General features: G+C 47.0%; 7 protein-coding genes across 7 annotated transcripts; 4 read left to right on the forward strand and 3 right to left on the reverse strand.

The window, feature by feature from the left end:
- Positions 1 to 296: 296 nt before the first annotated feature.
- HO173_000298 (uncharacterized protein) lies at positions 297 to 3,330 on the forward strand (the record flags this gene model as incomplete). The annotated part of the gene is made up of 2 exons (XM_037302248.1): positions 297 to 2,987; positions 3,037 to 3,330. The coding sequence occupies 2 exons, from the start codon at positions 297 to 299 to the stop codon at positions 3,328 to 3,330; spliced, it is 2,985 nt and encodes a 994-aa protein (XP_037170827.1).
- Positions 3,331 to 3,957: 627 nt separating this feature from the next.
- HO173_000299 (uncharacterized protein) lies at positions 3,958 to 4,740 on the forward strand (the record flags this gene model as incomplete). Its single annotated transcript, XM_037302249.1, has 4 exons — positions 3,958 to 4,012; positions 4,072 to 4,211; positions 4,313 to 4,441; positions 4,501 to 4,740. The coding sequence occupies 4 exons, from the start codon at positions 3,958 to 3,960 to the stop codon at positions 4,738 to 4,740; spliced, it is 564 nt and encodes a 187-aa protein (XP_037170828.1).
- Positions 4,741 to 5,640: 900 nt separating this feature from the next.
- Positions 5,641 to 7,390, forward strand: HO173_000300 (uncharacterized protein; the record flags this gene model as incomplete). The annotated part of the gene is made up of 6 exons (XM_037302250.1): positions 5,641 to 6,216; positions 6,271 to 6,738; positions 6,786 to 6,817; positions 6,873 to 7,030; positions 7,091 to 7,295; positions 7,345 to 7,390. The coding sequence occupies 6 exons, from the start codon at positions 5,641 to 5,643 to the stop codon at positions 7,388 to 7,390; spliced, it is 1,485 nt and encodes a 494-aa protein (XP_037170829.1).
- Positions 7,391 to 7,703: 313 nt separating this feature from the next.
- On the reverse strand, positions 7,704 to 9,838 carry HO173_000301 (uncharacterized protein; the record flags this gene model as incomplete). The annotated part of the gene is made up of 5 exons (XM_037302251.1): positions 7,704 to 8,374; positions 8,514 to 8,542; positions 8,596 to 8,649; positions 8,808 to 9,536; positions 9,588 to 9,838. The coding sequence occupies 5 exons, from the start codon at positions 9,836 to 9,838 to the stop codon at positions 7,704 to 7,706; spliced, it is 1,734 nt and encodes a 577-aa protein (XP_037170830.1).
- Positions 9,839 to 10,223: 385 nt separating this feature from the next.
- On the forward strand, positions 10,224 to 10,806 carry HO173_000302 (uncharacterized protein; the record flags this gene model as incomplete). The annotated part of the gene is made up of 2 exons (XM_037302252.1): positions 10,224 to 10,409; positions 10,459 to 10,806. The coding sequence occupies 2 exons, from the start codon at positions 10,224 to 10,226 to the stop codon at positions 10,804 to 10,806; spliced, it is 534 nt and encodes a 177-aa protein (XP_037170831.1).
- Positions 10,807 to 10,852: 46 nt separating this feature from the next.
- Positions 10,853 to 11,645, reverse strand: HO173_000303 (uncharacterized protein; the record flags this gene model as incomplete). Its single annotated transcript, XM_037302253.1, has 5 exons — positions 10,853 to 10,977; positions 11,035 to 11,071; positions 11,121 to 11,265; positions 11,328 to 11,401; positions 11,475 to 11,645. 5 exons carry the CDS (start codon positions 11,643 to 11,645, stop codon positions 10,853 to 10,855), a joined length of 552 nt encoding a protein of 183 aa, XP_037170832.1.
- A 745-nt stretch (positions 11,646 to 12,390) lies between these two features.
- Positions 12,391 to 13,911, reverse strand: HO173_000304 (uncharacterized protein; the record flags this gene model as incomplete). Its single annotated transcript, XM_037302254.1, has 1 exon — positions 12,391 to 13,911. The coding sequence occupies one exon, from the start codon at positions 13,909 to 13,911 to the stop codon at positions 12,391 to 12,393; it is 1,521 nt and encodes a 506-aa protein (XP_037170833.1).
- Positions 13,912 to 15,596: the final 1,685 nt, after the last annotated feature.

Here is a 15,596-nt window from a genome sequence, read left to right on the forward strand (position 1 = left end):
TTTCTTACTTTGTGGGAGGCTGGCCTCGGCTGGCTGGCTACCTCAGCATTGAGGTAGGAGATGTCGCAGCCGCTTGCTACTCTTATTAGACCACTCCTCCTTCCCTTCAATTCGCTTCACATTCACTATGGGACGACGAGCAATCAACCAATTACAGTACAAACACACTCTTTTCTTTCATTCACCGCCTCTTCACCATCGGACCAACGAACCTTATCAGCCAGCCACCTCTACACCTCCTGCAATTGTCTATGTCGCAATGAGATAAAATCGCTTTCTCGTCACAACTTAAGGCAATGGCACATGCTGGGAGTATAGCTCCTCGTCGCAAAGCTACAACGTATGGCAAGCATTCGCGCAGGCCAATTTCGAATCTGAGCTCAGCTACGGAGGTTGAGTTTGCTCAAAACGTTGGTGCTAGCACATTGGATCCCACAGACACAATTCGGCATTGGCAGGGCGATGGCAGAAACGCATCATCAGATTTGCTACATCGCCGGAGCGGAAGCGAGATTCCATCTGAGAGTTTGTCTCGCCAAGCATTATCATCTAAACCAAAGCCTAGAGATCAACATCGCTCTTCCTCCGGTCGTAGCGACCCTGTTAAAGACGTTTCTTTGTATGACGTACCAGTATCAGATGACGGCCGCAAACACAGCGTCAATATAGCGCGTAAAAGGAGAAAAATCATGCCAAGCGGAGTTGTTGCAGAAAAACAATCGGTGGTATACGACGACGACAGCCTCCAAAGACACATTGCTGCTGAGGCTCGGCGAGATGAAGGACAGATTCTGCCTTCGCCCAGCAACACTTGGGCCGTGCAAGAATCTAAGTCTAGGCGTGGCGCTGCGAAGAGTCAAGCGGGAGCACGAGGTAGTCCCAACAAAGGCGCGAGTGAGACTTCGAGATCTTTCAAAAACTCTACACTGGACCCTGAGCGCATTGGAATTGATGCTACAGCCGTGGACCGGACCAAAGGCCGCTTAGTTGCTCGAAAGCAGTCCAAGGGACTTGACAGGGCCAATGTCATCTCTCACAGAGTGCAGAAGACCAATACAGACCCCACTAAGACTACTGCGCGGCCAACGACACCGGATACGGTGTTGGCTAAATTCGGTCTACAAGAAGCAACCAACGTTCCTAGAAGCCCTTATACCTCGAGCAAATCTGTCTGCCAACCAACGACGCCTCCGAGGCCTACCAGTGCCGCAGACGGGGCTACTACCCCGCGTCAACGAGAGCTGTGGAACAGACTGCTCGTAGACGATGCACAGACTAGGAGTCCCTCTAGTCTCAACCTCCCTAGTCTCATACTCACAGAGAAAAATCCCGAAGGCTCGCGTGGACATGCAGAAGGACGCAAAGTTTCCTTGGGACTCCGTCAACAGTCTGCGCTCAAGGCTCGGCCTAGAAAGATCGTCGACACTCTGCATCGATCAGACCATGATCAGGACAACTTCTATAACGAGTTTGATGAGATGCGTGGGAGTAGTAGCAGTGTCAATAAGTCCGAGTCCAATTATTCCGAGTCCGCCGCAGATGGCGCCATCACGGTGCAAACATCCCCAAGCGCAGAAGGCCGGGGCCTGGTCAGCCAATTCCAAGATCGTTCTTCCAATTCTCCTCAGGCCATACCTTCACTCTATGGAGGAGGCCTTAAGATTACATATGCTCGCCAAAGGTCTTATCTAACAGACAATGACTTGGCAGAGGCTGCAATGATCGGCTTGCCAGTTCCGCCGCAACCTAACGACAGAACACGGTACGGACGAAGAGGGCTCGGAGACCGGGCTCCCAAATTGCAGTCCATGCAAAGCCTTGACGAGGATTTCGGGGACCTTGTAGACTCGCAAGGTGGGACTATGAGGAGTATCCATGAACTACGTGAGGCTGGTGGCAACGTTCGCCTGGTCAGCGAGCTGGAAGCTATCTTGGATGACATTGGCGACCACCAACCTGGCTATACCTCTGTCAGGCGTAGCAGATTGATTGACTTGGTCACTAAGCTTGAAGAGCCTGCCAATTGCCGCCTGTTCGTTGATCAAGGATTGGAAAGTCGCCTAATGGCTGACGTTGGCTTGAGCAATGACTTGATAACTAACGGCCTCCTGGTTGCAGCATTTCTCCAGCTCATGACCTGTTCGTCATCGACTTTATTGTTAACGCAGGTCAGTAAAGTTCGGGTAGTGAGATTTTTTGTTGAGCTCCTGGGATCTGACCAGGATATTCTTTCCTATGCCGGACTGCGTGGAAACAACGTGTCCAAGGTGGTCCAGGCTGATCTACAGAACCTTTGCTCTGCCTTGCTGAAATCCACAGTCTGGAGGGCGGGTAAACCGTCAGTGCTCTCATGCCACGTGCTGTCGCTCCAGTGTCTTGAATATCTTGTGCGTCAAACAAGAGAAGCGGGATCTTTGTCTGAGGTACTTTCAGCACATGCGATCAGGCGCGTAGTCGCTACATCGGTGCCACCTTTTTCGACGCTGCCACCACAACCAGGTAAAATCTCAGTCATCTGCCTCGAGCTTGCAGTTTCCATACTTGAATCATGCACCATCAGTAACGCGGCTGAATGTCAGGCGTCCTTGTGGGCAGGCGAAACGCTCGAGCGCGTTATCGGTCTTCTACCGCTACTGGCTCTGTGGAAAGGAGAAGAGTGCGGAACGTCGCGAACACTGACGCTTCGGCTATACCTCAATCTCACCAACAATAGCCCTGGTCTATGCGAGGACTTCTCAAACCCTGAGGTGATTAGCGTGATGTTTGGAATTGTAATTTCACACTTCGAAAAGCTGGCAGACAGCACGCTTGAAATCGACAAAGCACTTCTGTTGGACGACTTGATACTTTCTCTAGGCTCTTTGATCAACCTCGCCGATTTATCTAAAATAGCACGGCAGTTGGTGATGGATCTACGCCATGGGAGCCAAAGCTACTTGGACATCCTATTACAGCTCTTCATGAATAAGTCCAAAAACGCGGCCGAAGTAAGAATCCCTTCCGCTACAACATAATTAGTGGCCCTGACTCGAATAGGTTTCCTCTTTGGAAGAGACTAGCTCCAATGTTGCTTTCGGGTGGGTGTCAGTGCTACTCGGCTGGCTGTGCCTCGACCCAGCAATCAAAGCGCGAATAGACAGCCGCCTTCCGGGAAATAGCCTGAAGCAGCTGCTGGACGCAATAGATGAATTTCTGCAGTATCACAGAAGAATTGACCAAGTAATAATTCGAGCTGATGGTGAAGGTGACGCAAGGGCTAGCTTTGTTGGCCGCTTGCAGAGCCATGTGGACGACCTGAAAAAAATCGAAGGCATTTCTGGGACTTTGTAAGAGGTTGCAGGCAAATGAACTGCATAGGGATTGCATGACGTACAGTTGTGTAGGGACGAGGACATGACGGTTGTACATATAGGTGCAGATTCATGGATAAAGTAGCAATATGGCGAGTCAGCGAGCTTATTTTAGCACTGTCCGGACCAAACAGTACTGGCGCTATAAGCACCTCCACATTATAGACTGTGTACTCTGTAGGTTGTTCTTGCTTTGTGTGGTGAAGCTCCAGCAGGGCCCGTGCTCCTTCCCAACCACGCGACATGAGAGACGCCATGCGCATTTAAATCACGCAGTCTAGGAACCTACTTTGATTAGCCTTTGATTCCAGTGATCCGATTCCTTCACTCCCAAGTCGGAGAGCCAGCGATGAAGCTTGTGTAAATCATCGTTTTTCCCCTCGCCTACGAAAAGTGCTGTGAATGATATCCTGGACTGTCTGGGAGCAGCAACAAAGTTAGGTCTACGATTAGGTTTGGATTGCATTCTTTTCAAAGTTGCACTACCACGTAATTGTTGTAGTAATTACTGTCCCTCCTTGAAAGCATATCCTTGCCTCCCAACCCCTTCCCGTCCTGGACGTTGTCTCTTCCCTCTTCCCAAGAAAAGGAAGCAGTCCTTGCCACAATGCCAACCTCTCCAAAACAGCGCAAGATGGCCGTCGTTGGCAGCCGCTCTGTTGGTAAGTCATTCCTGCAGAACGTCGGCGTCACCAGCGTGCTCAGACATTCATGGTGCTAGGCAAATCCTCGCTCACGGTGCAGTTCGTTGATGGACACTTCGTGGATAGCTACTATCCCACTATCGAAAACACATTCAGCAAGGTCATCAAGTACCGCAGTCAAGACTTTGCGACGGAGATCGTCGACACCGCTGGTCAAGTAAGCGCTCATCTTGTCATGCCAGGATTCCAAATCTCCAGATTCCCAAAATGGCCAGCTGCAGCGATCGACTATTCTAACTTCTCACGTGATACTTCTAGGATGAGTACAGCATACTCAATTCGAAACACTTCATAGGCATTCATGGCTACATGCTGGTCTACTCTGTCGCTTCAAGGCAATCATTTGAGATGATCCGAATACTAAGGGACAAAATACTCAATCACCTGGCAAGCATTCTAGCCCGAAGCCTCCACCACTCTCACATATCTGTCTGACTTGTTCATAGGGTGCAGATTGGGTTCCATTGGTCATCGTAGGAAACAAGAGCGACCTGAAAGCCGACCAACGCCATGTCCAAGCGGAGGAAGGCAAAAAATTAGCAGAAGAGTTCAGCTGCAGCTTCACGGAAGCTAGCGCACGGTTAAACACCAACGTGGGGAAAGCATTCGAGCAAATGGTTGCCGAGATGGAGAAGTCACAGAATCCGGGCGAGCCAACCGGGGGAAGCAAGTGCAGCGTTATGTAGACGGGGTCAGCGTTGTGATGGACGGAGTAAGGTTGTCGAAAATGAGGCGTTGATGGCATAGATCTGGCACGACGAGTGTATCGGAATGCGAGCTAAGAGGGATTCCATTGGATAACGTTCGTGAGGTGTACGATATAGGATAATCTTACATAGAAACATTGATTAGAGAAGCGTTAGCTATCTAGTGCGAAGACTGGCCGGGCGCAACGACTAGCTATTTCTTGCCTCCCAAGTCCTTTGCAAGAAGCAATTTTCACGACCAAGATTACAAGTCGCTCGCGATCTCGTTGTGCACATTCTGACCTTTCCCCGCAAAAACAATTGGCCTTTATGTGGCAGGGATGATATGGAACGAGCCGTCACCACCGTTAAGCTAGATTAGCGTGACTCTGGCTTCAGGGTTCAGGCAAATGTTTTTCGCGGCAAATAAGCCAATAAAAAGCCCGGACCGTACGGTGGTGGTGGTGGCGGCGGCAAGACTGCAAGGCTGCCTGCCACGCGCAGCCGGCAGCATTGGTGGCATTACTTTAAGAATCGCTGGAAAGCTTACTTACTTAAGTAGCACCCACTCCTTCCACCCTGTCCGCCTGACCTTTTTCTTTGATGACTACGATGACGATATGATCCATCGTGCTTGCCTCGGCCACATCTCACTACCTACTTTACCTACTTTACCCTTGTTGAACCTGACGAATTACTCCTTATCATTACTGATATTATCATGATCACGATACTTCAGTTCGCCTTTTGGAATTTCGCAGTCAGTAGGCATGTTTGCCAATAAGTTAACACTCGTGTCATCGTTTCAAAATCATAGAAAACAAGAGAGCTGGTTTTCTAACTGTCTGACATCCTACACAATTATTCTCGTTCTATGCTGTTCTTTCTTTATTTGCCAACATGAATACAGGAGAGCTTGTAGACTGCCCGTTTTGTGGTTTCACTGATCATGATCACTACTTCCTTCTACAGCACGTTGAGACCGTACATCCTGAAGGCGGCCGCCCTTCTCCTTTCGCTGCCAGAGAGGATCTCGCACACCGAGTTGAGCCTCCCGCCGAAGAAACGGAAGGCGCGAGCGACATTTCCTCTGAGTACATCGAATGCCAGTGTGGCGAATTCTGTCTTTTCACGGAATTCGAAAGCCACTTGGATATGCACTATGCCGAAGGCATGGGCGTCGACGAGACCTCAAAGACCCAAGCTAATGTAGCCGCGCCAGGATCCACTCTTGATCCCGGCAAAGCCCCGTCCCCTCAAATGGACTTTCCTTCACCTACTTCTCTCCATATTGTACCATCTGGCCCGAGTCGACCCATTCCAACCAGATCCGTGGTAGACCGTTCTCACTGTAGCACAGGCCGGAAGAGTGGTAACGCTGTTCGAGATTTCATTGATGCCTTATGCCATTCAACATCGCCGCCATCCAGGAAGTCTTCTCAAGCAACTTGCAATAGATTCCCTCGAAGACTAGGTGTACGTGGCAGCAGTAACCGTTTGTGTAAACATTTTTGCTAACGATTCAAACAGAGAGCTGAGTTGGGCCCTCATGCTCACGAAGAACAAATGCCAGATTGGCTACGCAAGGAGCTTGAGATTGGCGCAAAAGTTAAGGTTACCAATCAGATTACTCCGGATGGCCGACTGTTGCGAATAGAGAATGTTGCCAACGAAGTTCGAGGCGTCATCTCAGTCATCGCGCAACTCTGTGAGCAGGATCCTGCCGTCTCCAGGGCCTATCTTTGCCATTCTGACGTCATGCATGTCGTCAAGTTGGCCAAAGAAGGTGGATTCTGTGGCTATCGAAATATACAGATGATGATATCTTACATCCAGGACGCGCGATCAGAGGGTCATCGACATTTTCAAGGGAGACTTCCCTCCATCATTCAAATTCAAGACATGATTGAAAGTGCATGGGATCGAGGTTTCAATTCACTCGGTAGAATCGAGACGGGCGGTATTCGAGGAACGAGGAAATATATCGGCACACCGGAGGTGAGCTCCCACAGATGCTGTTACGACGCTTTACTAAGTTCTACCAGGCTCAAGCGCTACTACAGAATTTAGGCATTGGGTAGGCGGCTTCACTACGTCCTATCTGCTTTCGATCTCGCTGATTGGCCGTGTAGATGCTCGGCGGATGCCTTTAATGAGGGCCAAGAGCTACCAACTCATGAGCGTCTGCTAGAAGCCGTTGAGCGGTACTTTCTTGCATCTTGTCCATCACCAACTTCGTCCCATAAAGTTTTCCGAACGTCACTGCCTCCTATATATTTTCAACACCCAGGTATTTTCCAAATGAAACAAATGTCGATCTACATGTTAGCTGCTGATTCACTGTGCCTAGGCCATTCAATGACAATCGTGGGCTTCGAGAGGCGGAATAACGGATCTTGCAATTTGCTAGTCCTTGACCCAATGTTCAAGCCGTCTCCAGGCGTCAGCCGTTTCATCGGAGTCCAATTTCGCACGGCAGCACCTGAAAAACTACTTAAGGCCTATCGCAGAGGCTCATCCTATCTCCGCAAGTACTCAACATTTGAGATCTTGAAGTAGGTCACAAGGTCATTGGTACGAGCACAATATTGATCGTGAGGACAGGCTAGCATCACGTGCACCGGAAAGAGCAGGATGGCGCGGCTTATGAGTTGACAACGAATGCTTCGCACGAAGTTCTTTATTTCGAATCGCTGCAGGTTCTTTCTTTTACATTTGTGGTTTTTTCAAACGAATAACGCTACACGCATTGATTGGCAAAGCATAGCGAGGCAAGCTGTCATCACGGCGTTGAGGAGTAGATGACACCACACTGGGTGTGCACATATATTCCACTCGGCAGACATACTGTACTGCTAGGGTCTTTACATCATTATACCACCAAATCAGCGCTTACAGGTCGGCCTCCTTTGAAACATGTTTGGGCAAATGACCATGTGAGATGATAATCCGACGAAGGTTACCTATTTCGTTTTAGAAAGATCCCTTGGCCGAAGTCTGGCCCTGATGTCTGCTGAAGGTAGAGAGACTATGGCAGAAGTCCTTTGCGTTGGCACGATCCATCCTCTGGAGTCCACCGGCTCCATGTCCCAGAGTACCAAGATGGCCGCCACAAAAGCCATCACTTGTTGTTCAGCGAAAACGCGCCCAGGGCAGGCAAATTCGCCTGAACCCCAAGGTTGAAGGGTCCCTCGAACAAGAGTACGTTGCCCTTGCACGCTTTCGCTCGAGCTAAGGAATCTACCGGGCTGGAAAGAATTTGGAGACTCATAGTAATGGGGATCATGCTGGTGCGCGTCTGACAGGCTTGCCGCAGAGTCTCCGGCTTCCAATACAAATGATTGCGGTCGTTCACCATTAACTGATCGACTATCTTCAGGTGACTCGAGAATCGAAAGGTCTTTCTGCACGGTTCCCATCGATACCGGCTTGGAGTGGAGGCGTAAGCATTCATAGAGACATGCTTTAAGCAGAGGGCACGACTGCACCAAGCCGGCATCGTTGATCTCGAGACGGGCGGGTTCAGGAAGTCCGAAGACTTGGGAAGGCTGCGAGGCTTTTGCGAAAGGATGAACCTCATCACGCAGTTTTTGAATCAATTCCGGGTTTGAATACACTTGGACTAAAATCCAGACTTGATGATTCCGAAGTCAGCATTACGGGAGAAATTCTGAATCGCGAGACATGTCTTAGGAGCAGAGATTTTTGAGACATGTCTGACGACTCATAAGACAGCATGATCGGGGGAGAATTGCCTGGAAATTATAACTTACAGATCAGATTGGTTGTCTTGGTGCCCATCCTACATCCAAATTAGCTGCGAATGGTGCAGTCCCTAGCAATGACTTTACCCACGCCCAGAGAAGACTCAGATCGGAAGGATCTCTAACGTCTCGAGGTGTACCATATCTTCACCATTTCGGAGTCAGTGTAGCCATTTCAAGACTAGTTTTGAGTTACGAAGGCATGTCGGAGGAGCTTTAAAACAGAGTAATTGACCTTTTGCTCACGCAAGTTGTTTTGACACTCAGAAGTAAGGGAAAAAATCGCTCCGAAAGGGTGCTTACGCATTCCATATCGCGTGTCTTCCTTTCAACATCGCGCTCACATCGTCCAGATCTCTCCACGGCTGATTGGCTTCATTACCTGCTGCAAGCTGGTCCAGCGCCCCGTGCAATGAACTTATCGCGCCAAGCAATTTTCTGCGAGCGATGTGCGCCTTAGTCAAGGATGGAATCGGAAGCCAGCGTGGCAAGCCTAGGACAAAGTATTTGAAACCATCTCCAAGGTCTTGAATGTCCTCCAAGATCTCTGGATAATTTTCCAGAAATTCTCTCCCAACAAGCGATGGTAGTGCGACATTTGCTACGAAAGTCCTGATCAAGGCAAAGAGACTGATCTCGACGCTTGAAGCATCTCCGGTAATAATGTCAGTGTGAATGATGGGAGCGGCAGCCCGCTCCCATGGATTTTGGTCCACGATGCTGTCGCTGAACGAGACCAGGTTGGGCCCATGTTCCCGTATCCCGTGAACTGTGGCGCGCAACATTTCCGAGGGATTAGACAACAGTTGGTCCAGCAAGCAAGCGTGGGCATCGCCGTGGGCTCTTAAGTGCTCTTGTTTATGCCTTTTGTTTGCACCAAAGACGTTGACGAGCAAGAACCAGCGCACAGAGTCAGAGCTGATAGCGGTACTATGACCCTCAAAGAGAGATCGGGTTAGTGATGGGGTGAAGATCATGTGATACTTGGAGCCGAAGATTTTTAGTGAGAAGATTCCGGGAGGTGATCGTTGGCTGCAGCTGGATTAACAGTCATTTGATAGGAAAAGGTGTCCTCAAACGCACCAACATTTTTGTAGAAAACGGTCGAGATTGATGGTCAAAGGCAGCAAGTGACCGAAATAGGGGAACCAGTATGGAAGCGTGGCAACTTTGCGCCCGTCCCAACTGGTGCCATTAGGAGACAAGTCCGACTTGTAGTTCCTACCGCTGATGAATCGAGTAGAGCAGGCAATGGCTGCAAGTAGAAGGAAAACTTGGAGAGTAATTGTAGTAGGCGAGATGCTTTCTATAGTAGACACCAACTTGGCAAACATGGCGATGAAGGTAAAATATCCTGGGCGCCTAAGCCTGGGAAGAAACGGGCCAAATTAAATGGACTCTCTGGAGCATGAAGAGCCTCAGGATGGGATTTCACGTTTTACCAAATACTTTTCGACTGAAGCTCGGAGTGATTCAGGTAATGTATTCAGCAGATTAGATGCATAGCAATGGCATAGCTTCTCCCTTTTTCAAGGACTTAGATCAGGCCAGGTCACATGTGAAATCAATTAGATCAAGTAAATCTAGTACGAATAGACAAAGCAATGCGGCCACGACTAGTTGAAGAATATCAAGGCGAGGCGGCAACGTTGTTTGCTTGGCGATATCAGCTTCGGCAAGCCTTACTTGTAAGGTATCTTTTCTGTGCACACCACAGATATGCCCAGTACACAACCCAACATCATAATTACGGGTACGCCCGGAGTGGGCAAGACAAGCCACTGTGAAGTCCTGGCTGCCAACACTGGACTGAAGCACCTATCTATTAACCAAGTTGTCAGAGACCGTGGCTGCCATGATGGCTGGGATGAAGAATACAGAAGCTGGATCGTCGACGAGGACAAGGTTCGCCTAATATCGACTCCAGAGATGCCGCAGCTGACGAGCATGCCAGCTGCTCGACTCCTTAGAAGATGAACTTGCCCAGGGAGGCCACATAATCGACTGGCATGCCTGCGACCTTTTTCCCAAACGTTGGATTGACCTCGTTGTGGTGCTACGGACGGACTCTACGAAGCTGTACGATAGGCTGAAAGCAAGAAACTACCTGGAGCAGAAGCTGCAAGACAATCTGGACTCGGAGATTATGGAGGTGCTGTTGGATGAAGCTCGAGAATCATACGATGAGGAAATCGTGGTAGAGCTTCGGAGTGATGAGGCTGACGATATTGAGGTCAATGTGGGAAGGATTAAGACTTGGATCAAGAATTGGAGGCAAGATCAAGTTGAGGATGCAGCTTGAGCTCGATGCTGCACGATAGAGGCGTAACGGATCTATACGGACGTTACTACTGAGCCTGCAGCCATCGCTTGAGCTTTGACAAGGCGATGGCTCGATGAGACACCATGTTCTTCTTCGCTTTGTCCATCTCGGCATAAGTCTCGCCATCGTACTCGAAGATCGGGTCCCAGCCTGCACCAGTCAGTCTAAGCCACTCAGAAACGGACACGCCCCCCAAGGCTAAAGTACCAAAATTAGTCGGACCCCGAGCGGCTACTATCGTTCCCTTTGCACGGTTTAGTGGTGATTCGAGCTAGAGACAATTTGCAGCTCACAGTGACTCGTCCCTCGAAAATGATGGGCTCATGGCCAGGTCCCGAGCAGTAGGCAAAGGTGCAGACGGCTTGGGCGCTCTTGTCTTTGTATGCCATGAGGAGATTGTTTAAGCCTTCATGGCCAAGCGCTTGAAGGAACCATTTGCTATGAGAGAAGGCCTCACTTAACGTCCCTGGTTTATGTTGCAAGTGATGTAAAATACGTACATGTAGGGACCCGGCAGCTCTTTCAATGCATTAAAGCAGAGACATGTATCCTCTGTCAAAACCGGTCCTCCTATCTTCCAATCTTTAGCACAATGAAACGTTGAAACGTCGTTGAAACGTAGCCGTGGATAGTATCGAAAAGCCTACAATTGCAGCAGCCCTCTGGCATTTGTCCTTTGATATGTCTTGGATAGTGCCTTGGATTTCGGTCAAGTCTAGAGACTGGCTCTGTAGAGGCACAATGTCACCCAGGATAGCTTTGACCTCAACAAGCTTATTTGTGTTGCCGGTAATGAAATTGAGATGTCCAAGTGGCATTGTTGCCTAAGGCAGAGCTCAAAGCGCAGTCAAATAGAAGAGTTGATATGGTGCGCTGTGGCGAGCTGGCCAATTCCACATTAAGGATCTGTGCACTACTGCGTCGCTCTCTACGAGTAATTGGCACTCACGCACTATATTGGTGCTCGGGACTGGCCCACATCTTGGTCCGATTTTACAGAGTCAGGTATAGTACTTTATAACGTCAGGCATAATCTAAAAGATTTACTAGGGGTTTTTCCTTGGATCGATTTGAGAGGTCTGGACACGTCAAGCTCCAACTTTCTTATGTCCTTTTCCATACGTCTTGCTATGTCTTAAAAACCTCGCTATCGAACTGGACAATTAAGTATATACAGAGGTTAGGTTTGGCACGAATTCGGACTCGTGCCAAAGATCCCAAGCTCCCTTTCCTCCTTTCCTGGTCGAACCATGGCGGCATCAACTTCTAACAACCTTGTGAACATCAGATAAAGTTCTCGGCATTGAGTCGTGATATAATAGACTGGGATGTTGCCTCAGATGGCCCCGGAAGCCTTCTTCATCAGCACCCCTATATACTCCCTCGTCAATCGAGAGCCCCAGCCAACGTGCTAGATATGTCTTTGACCTGAAACCTTATCTTGTATATTTCGCCTTCATCTATACATGCGGCTATCTCTTGACTACCCCTGAGCGAGAAGATGCTCGGTCAGTCGCCTTGATGCGCACGGGATACATAACCCAATGATGATTCAGATATGTGCTAGCCCTCATCATCGGTCATTTTACCCTCCATCCAGAACAACTCCAACAGGCTGTCAATATCTCCGTCCATGCCTGGATGAAGGTATGACTGCCTCACACCCCCTTTGGTGACCGCAGAGTCGATCAGTACATACTGGATCTTTTCATCCTCTAGTATCATCTTTCGTCTTGTGGGCCCAAGTGAATGATCGGTACCACGATTGAAAGAATTTTCGACGGGCGGAACTTCGTCCCATGTTTCCTCCATTCTCTCCATATCCATCCCCTTCAATTCACCTTTAGGATAGAGCGCGAGCGAGTAGCCGTTGGTGAGGACCATTTCCGAACCAAATTGCCATCGCTGGAGGAAACAGTCCCCGCAGACGTCAGCTACAAGATGCATCATTGGCAGGTTGTACCCGTTCAAACTTGCGCCCCCTGCTTTCCAATGATGAAGAGATAAAGGCATATGACCACTTTCCAAGACCCCTGATAGGTCCGCGTGAACGTCAACCTGGTGCAAACCTCGTTCATATGTTAATTTCGTCTCCGTCAGAAGGTATATACATTCCATGATACGAACGTCTCCGGCAGTCGTTTGTGAAGCCTCTATACAGTTCCGGTAATTATTGTTCATGATCTCGGCTAGCGGGACCGAAAGGAATATACCAGCCCCACCAAATCCCATCATACCGTAATGTGCTACAGCCCACCAAATCTCGGATAACGCACCGATATAATACTCCTGCGTAGGGTCATACTTAGCGAGCATGGTCACAAGTGCAGGTATGGAAGGAAAGAAGGTGTCGTCGTCCAGAAGACTAATCCATTTCGTTTTGTTGTTGCGATTGTTGTACATAACTTCGATGACTGAGAAGTACTTTATAGAGAAGGAGTCCTGGAGCTCAAGAGGTTCGACGAGGGTGACATCCATGCCAAGACTGCGCATCCGTGCCTGTAGTTCGGCCTTTTGCTGGGGATCGGCGGCCACAGCGTCGACCCTCTCCACACCCTCCGACTCTACGATCTGTTCTGACTCAATGACTATGACGAACAGCTTCGCATTGGTGTGGGGGAGCCAACGCAGAAGGGACGTGACGGAAGCATCTAGGCGCTTGAGGGTGGTGGAGATGCCGAAGATGATATGAGAGGCATCGCCAGAATCTTTGACCAAGGCTGGCACATGCAGAAGGTAAGGCTTCTCGCAATGCTGCAATGATACCTGGACGTCTCCGGAGAGGTCGATGGTCTGAAACTTAGGGAATAAGGACGCATCGAGCTTGGTGATTGAAGCGCGCTCGAGGCCCGGGGTGGGATTGACGACGATGTCACGGTGGGCATATCGTATGGGATAGGTGAGGTTTAGATCGGCCAGCCAATCGAGCTTGTCCGGGCATGCATCAATTGGGCGAACATGGGGAGCGGGCAGCCAATCGGGGGCGGACGAGCCTCTTCGAGAGGAAAGTCGAGCGATGAAGGTGACCGATGCGAGGGAGATGAGACAGAGGACCAGAGTAACACCTTTGTTGCGCGAAGGCATTGTGTATACGTGTACAGACAGCCTTATAAGGCGAGAGTGGCAGTGTGGAAGGGATACCTGGCATCGATGGATAGGTAACATATGTCCATGACCTTGGCAGGTATCATCGAAGTCGTTTAGCGATCAATCTCCACCAAATACGGAAGAAGAGGAACAAGAAGAGAAAGATAGAAGAACGAAGGTAAGAAAGAAAGAAAGAATGAAAGAAAGAAAGAAAGAAAAGAAGTCAATAAGAGGCGGCTGGAAAGAGTCCTGGACGATTAAAATAGTACTGTACTTTAGAGCTGGTGAAATGGGAGGAGGTGCGGAACTGCGGAGGAGGATTATCTCTGTCTGACTGTCTGGGGAGGTGGGAGGGCGGCAAAACCACATGTTTTGAAAATAACCTTAGCGAGTACTCGTATTCACTAGGATTTGCAATCTACTAGGATTTGCAATCTTTAAAATCTAATTCTTATAATTTATTATTTCACAACAATATAATTTAAAACTAGAAAAAAAAGTTAAAAGAATATAAAATATAATTATTATAATTTTAATTTTTTATATAATTAAGTTTAGATTAATAAAGTTCTATAGTAGTATATTAAGATATAGTTATCGAAGTTTATTACGCTATTTTTTAACGTAATTATTATTACCTCGATTTTAAAAATTCTTAAAAATATTAAAATCGCATTTTATATTCTTTTAGAATTTTTTTTCGATTTTTTTATTATAATGTTATGAAATAATAAATTATAAAAATTAAGTTTTAGAGATTATTAGTATATATAATAGAATAAGATAGAACTAAACTTGAAAATCTTAAATTTATATATGCAGCCAATTATTAATCTAGATTCTATACGCTTTTTAATTAAATCGACTAAATTAGTTTAATAGCCCTCTCGCGCTTTCCTTATTAAAAATTTATATATAAAAATTTTACACTTTAAAGTACTCAGCTTGCGATATATATAGTTACTTCATAATTCCTCAAATTATAAAGCTCGCTTTACGCTTTCTAACGCTATAAAAATTATAAAGTTTAATCTACTATTAATAAATTAAATAAATATTTAAATATAGTAATTATAATAGTTATACTAGACGCGTTCGAGATTAAATAATAATTCTTCTATCTATTTATTATTCTTTTATTATTCTATTAATTCTATTAATTCTATTAATTTTACTAATATAAATATAACTATCTTCGATACTTCTCGTCTAATTAGAGCTTCTTATTAACGCTCTTAGATTATCTCTTAACGAATCTATTACTACTAATAATCGAGGTCGTAAATAAGTCTAATAGCTATCTATTACTACTTATAAACGCGTTAAAAAACTCTTAAAAAGAGTCTAAACGAATATATCTTTCTTTATATACTTCTTTTAAGTTAGCGATAGATAAGTTAAATTAATATTTAAATATTATAAGTTATATTAAACGCGTTCGAACGTTATATACTCTTTATAATTCTATATTAAATTATTACTTAGTAAGCGAAGAATATTATTATAACTTAATCTATTATTCTTACTATATTAAAAAGTAAGAGAAGAAACTATAATAGATAAATACGAAGAATACTATGGAGAAATTAAGCGATAATAAGACTATTATCGTTAAGAATACGACTTAGCTCTCTAAGATCCCACGTTATATACTCTCTATAATTTTATATTAAATTATTATT

This window comes from Letharia columbiana (assembly GCF_014066305.1).
Source record: "Letharia columbiana isolate WasteWater2 chromosome Unknown Sc0000000_s0, whole genome shotgun sequence".
NCBI lineage: Eukaryota > Fungi > Ascomycota > Lecanoromycetes > Lecanorales > Parmeliaceae > Letharia > Letharia columbiana.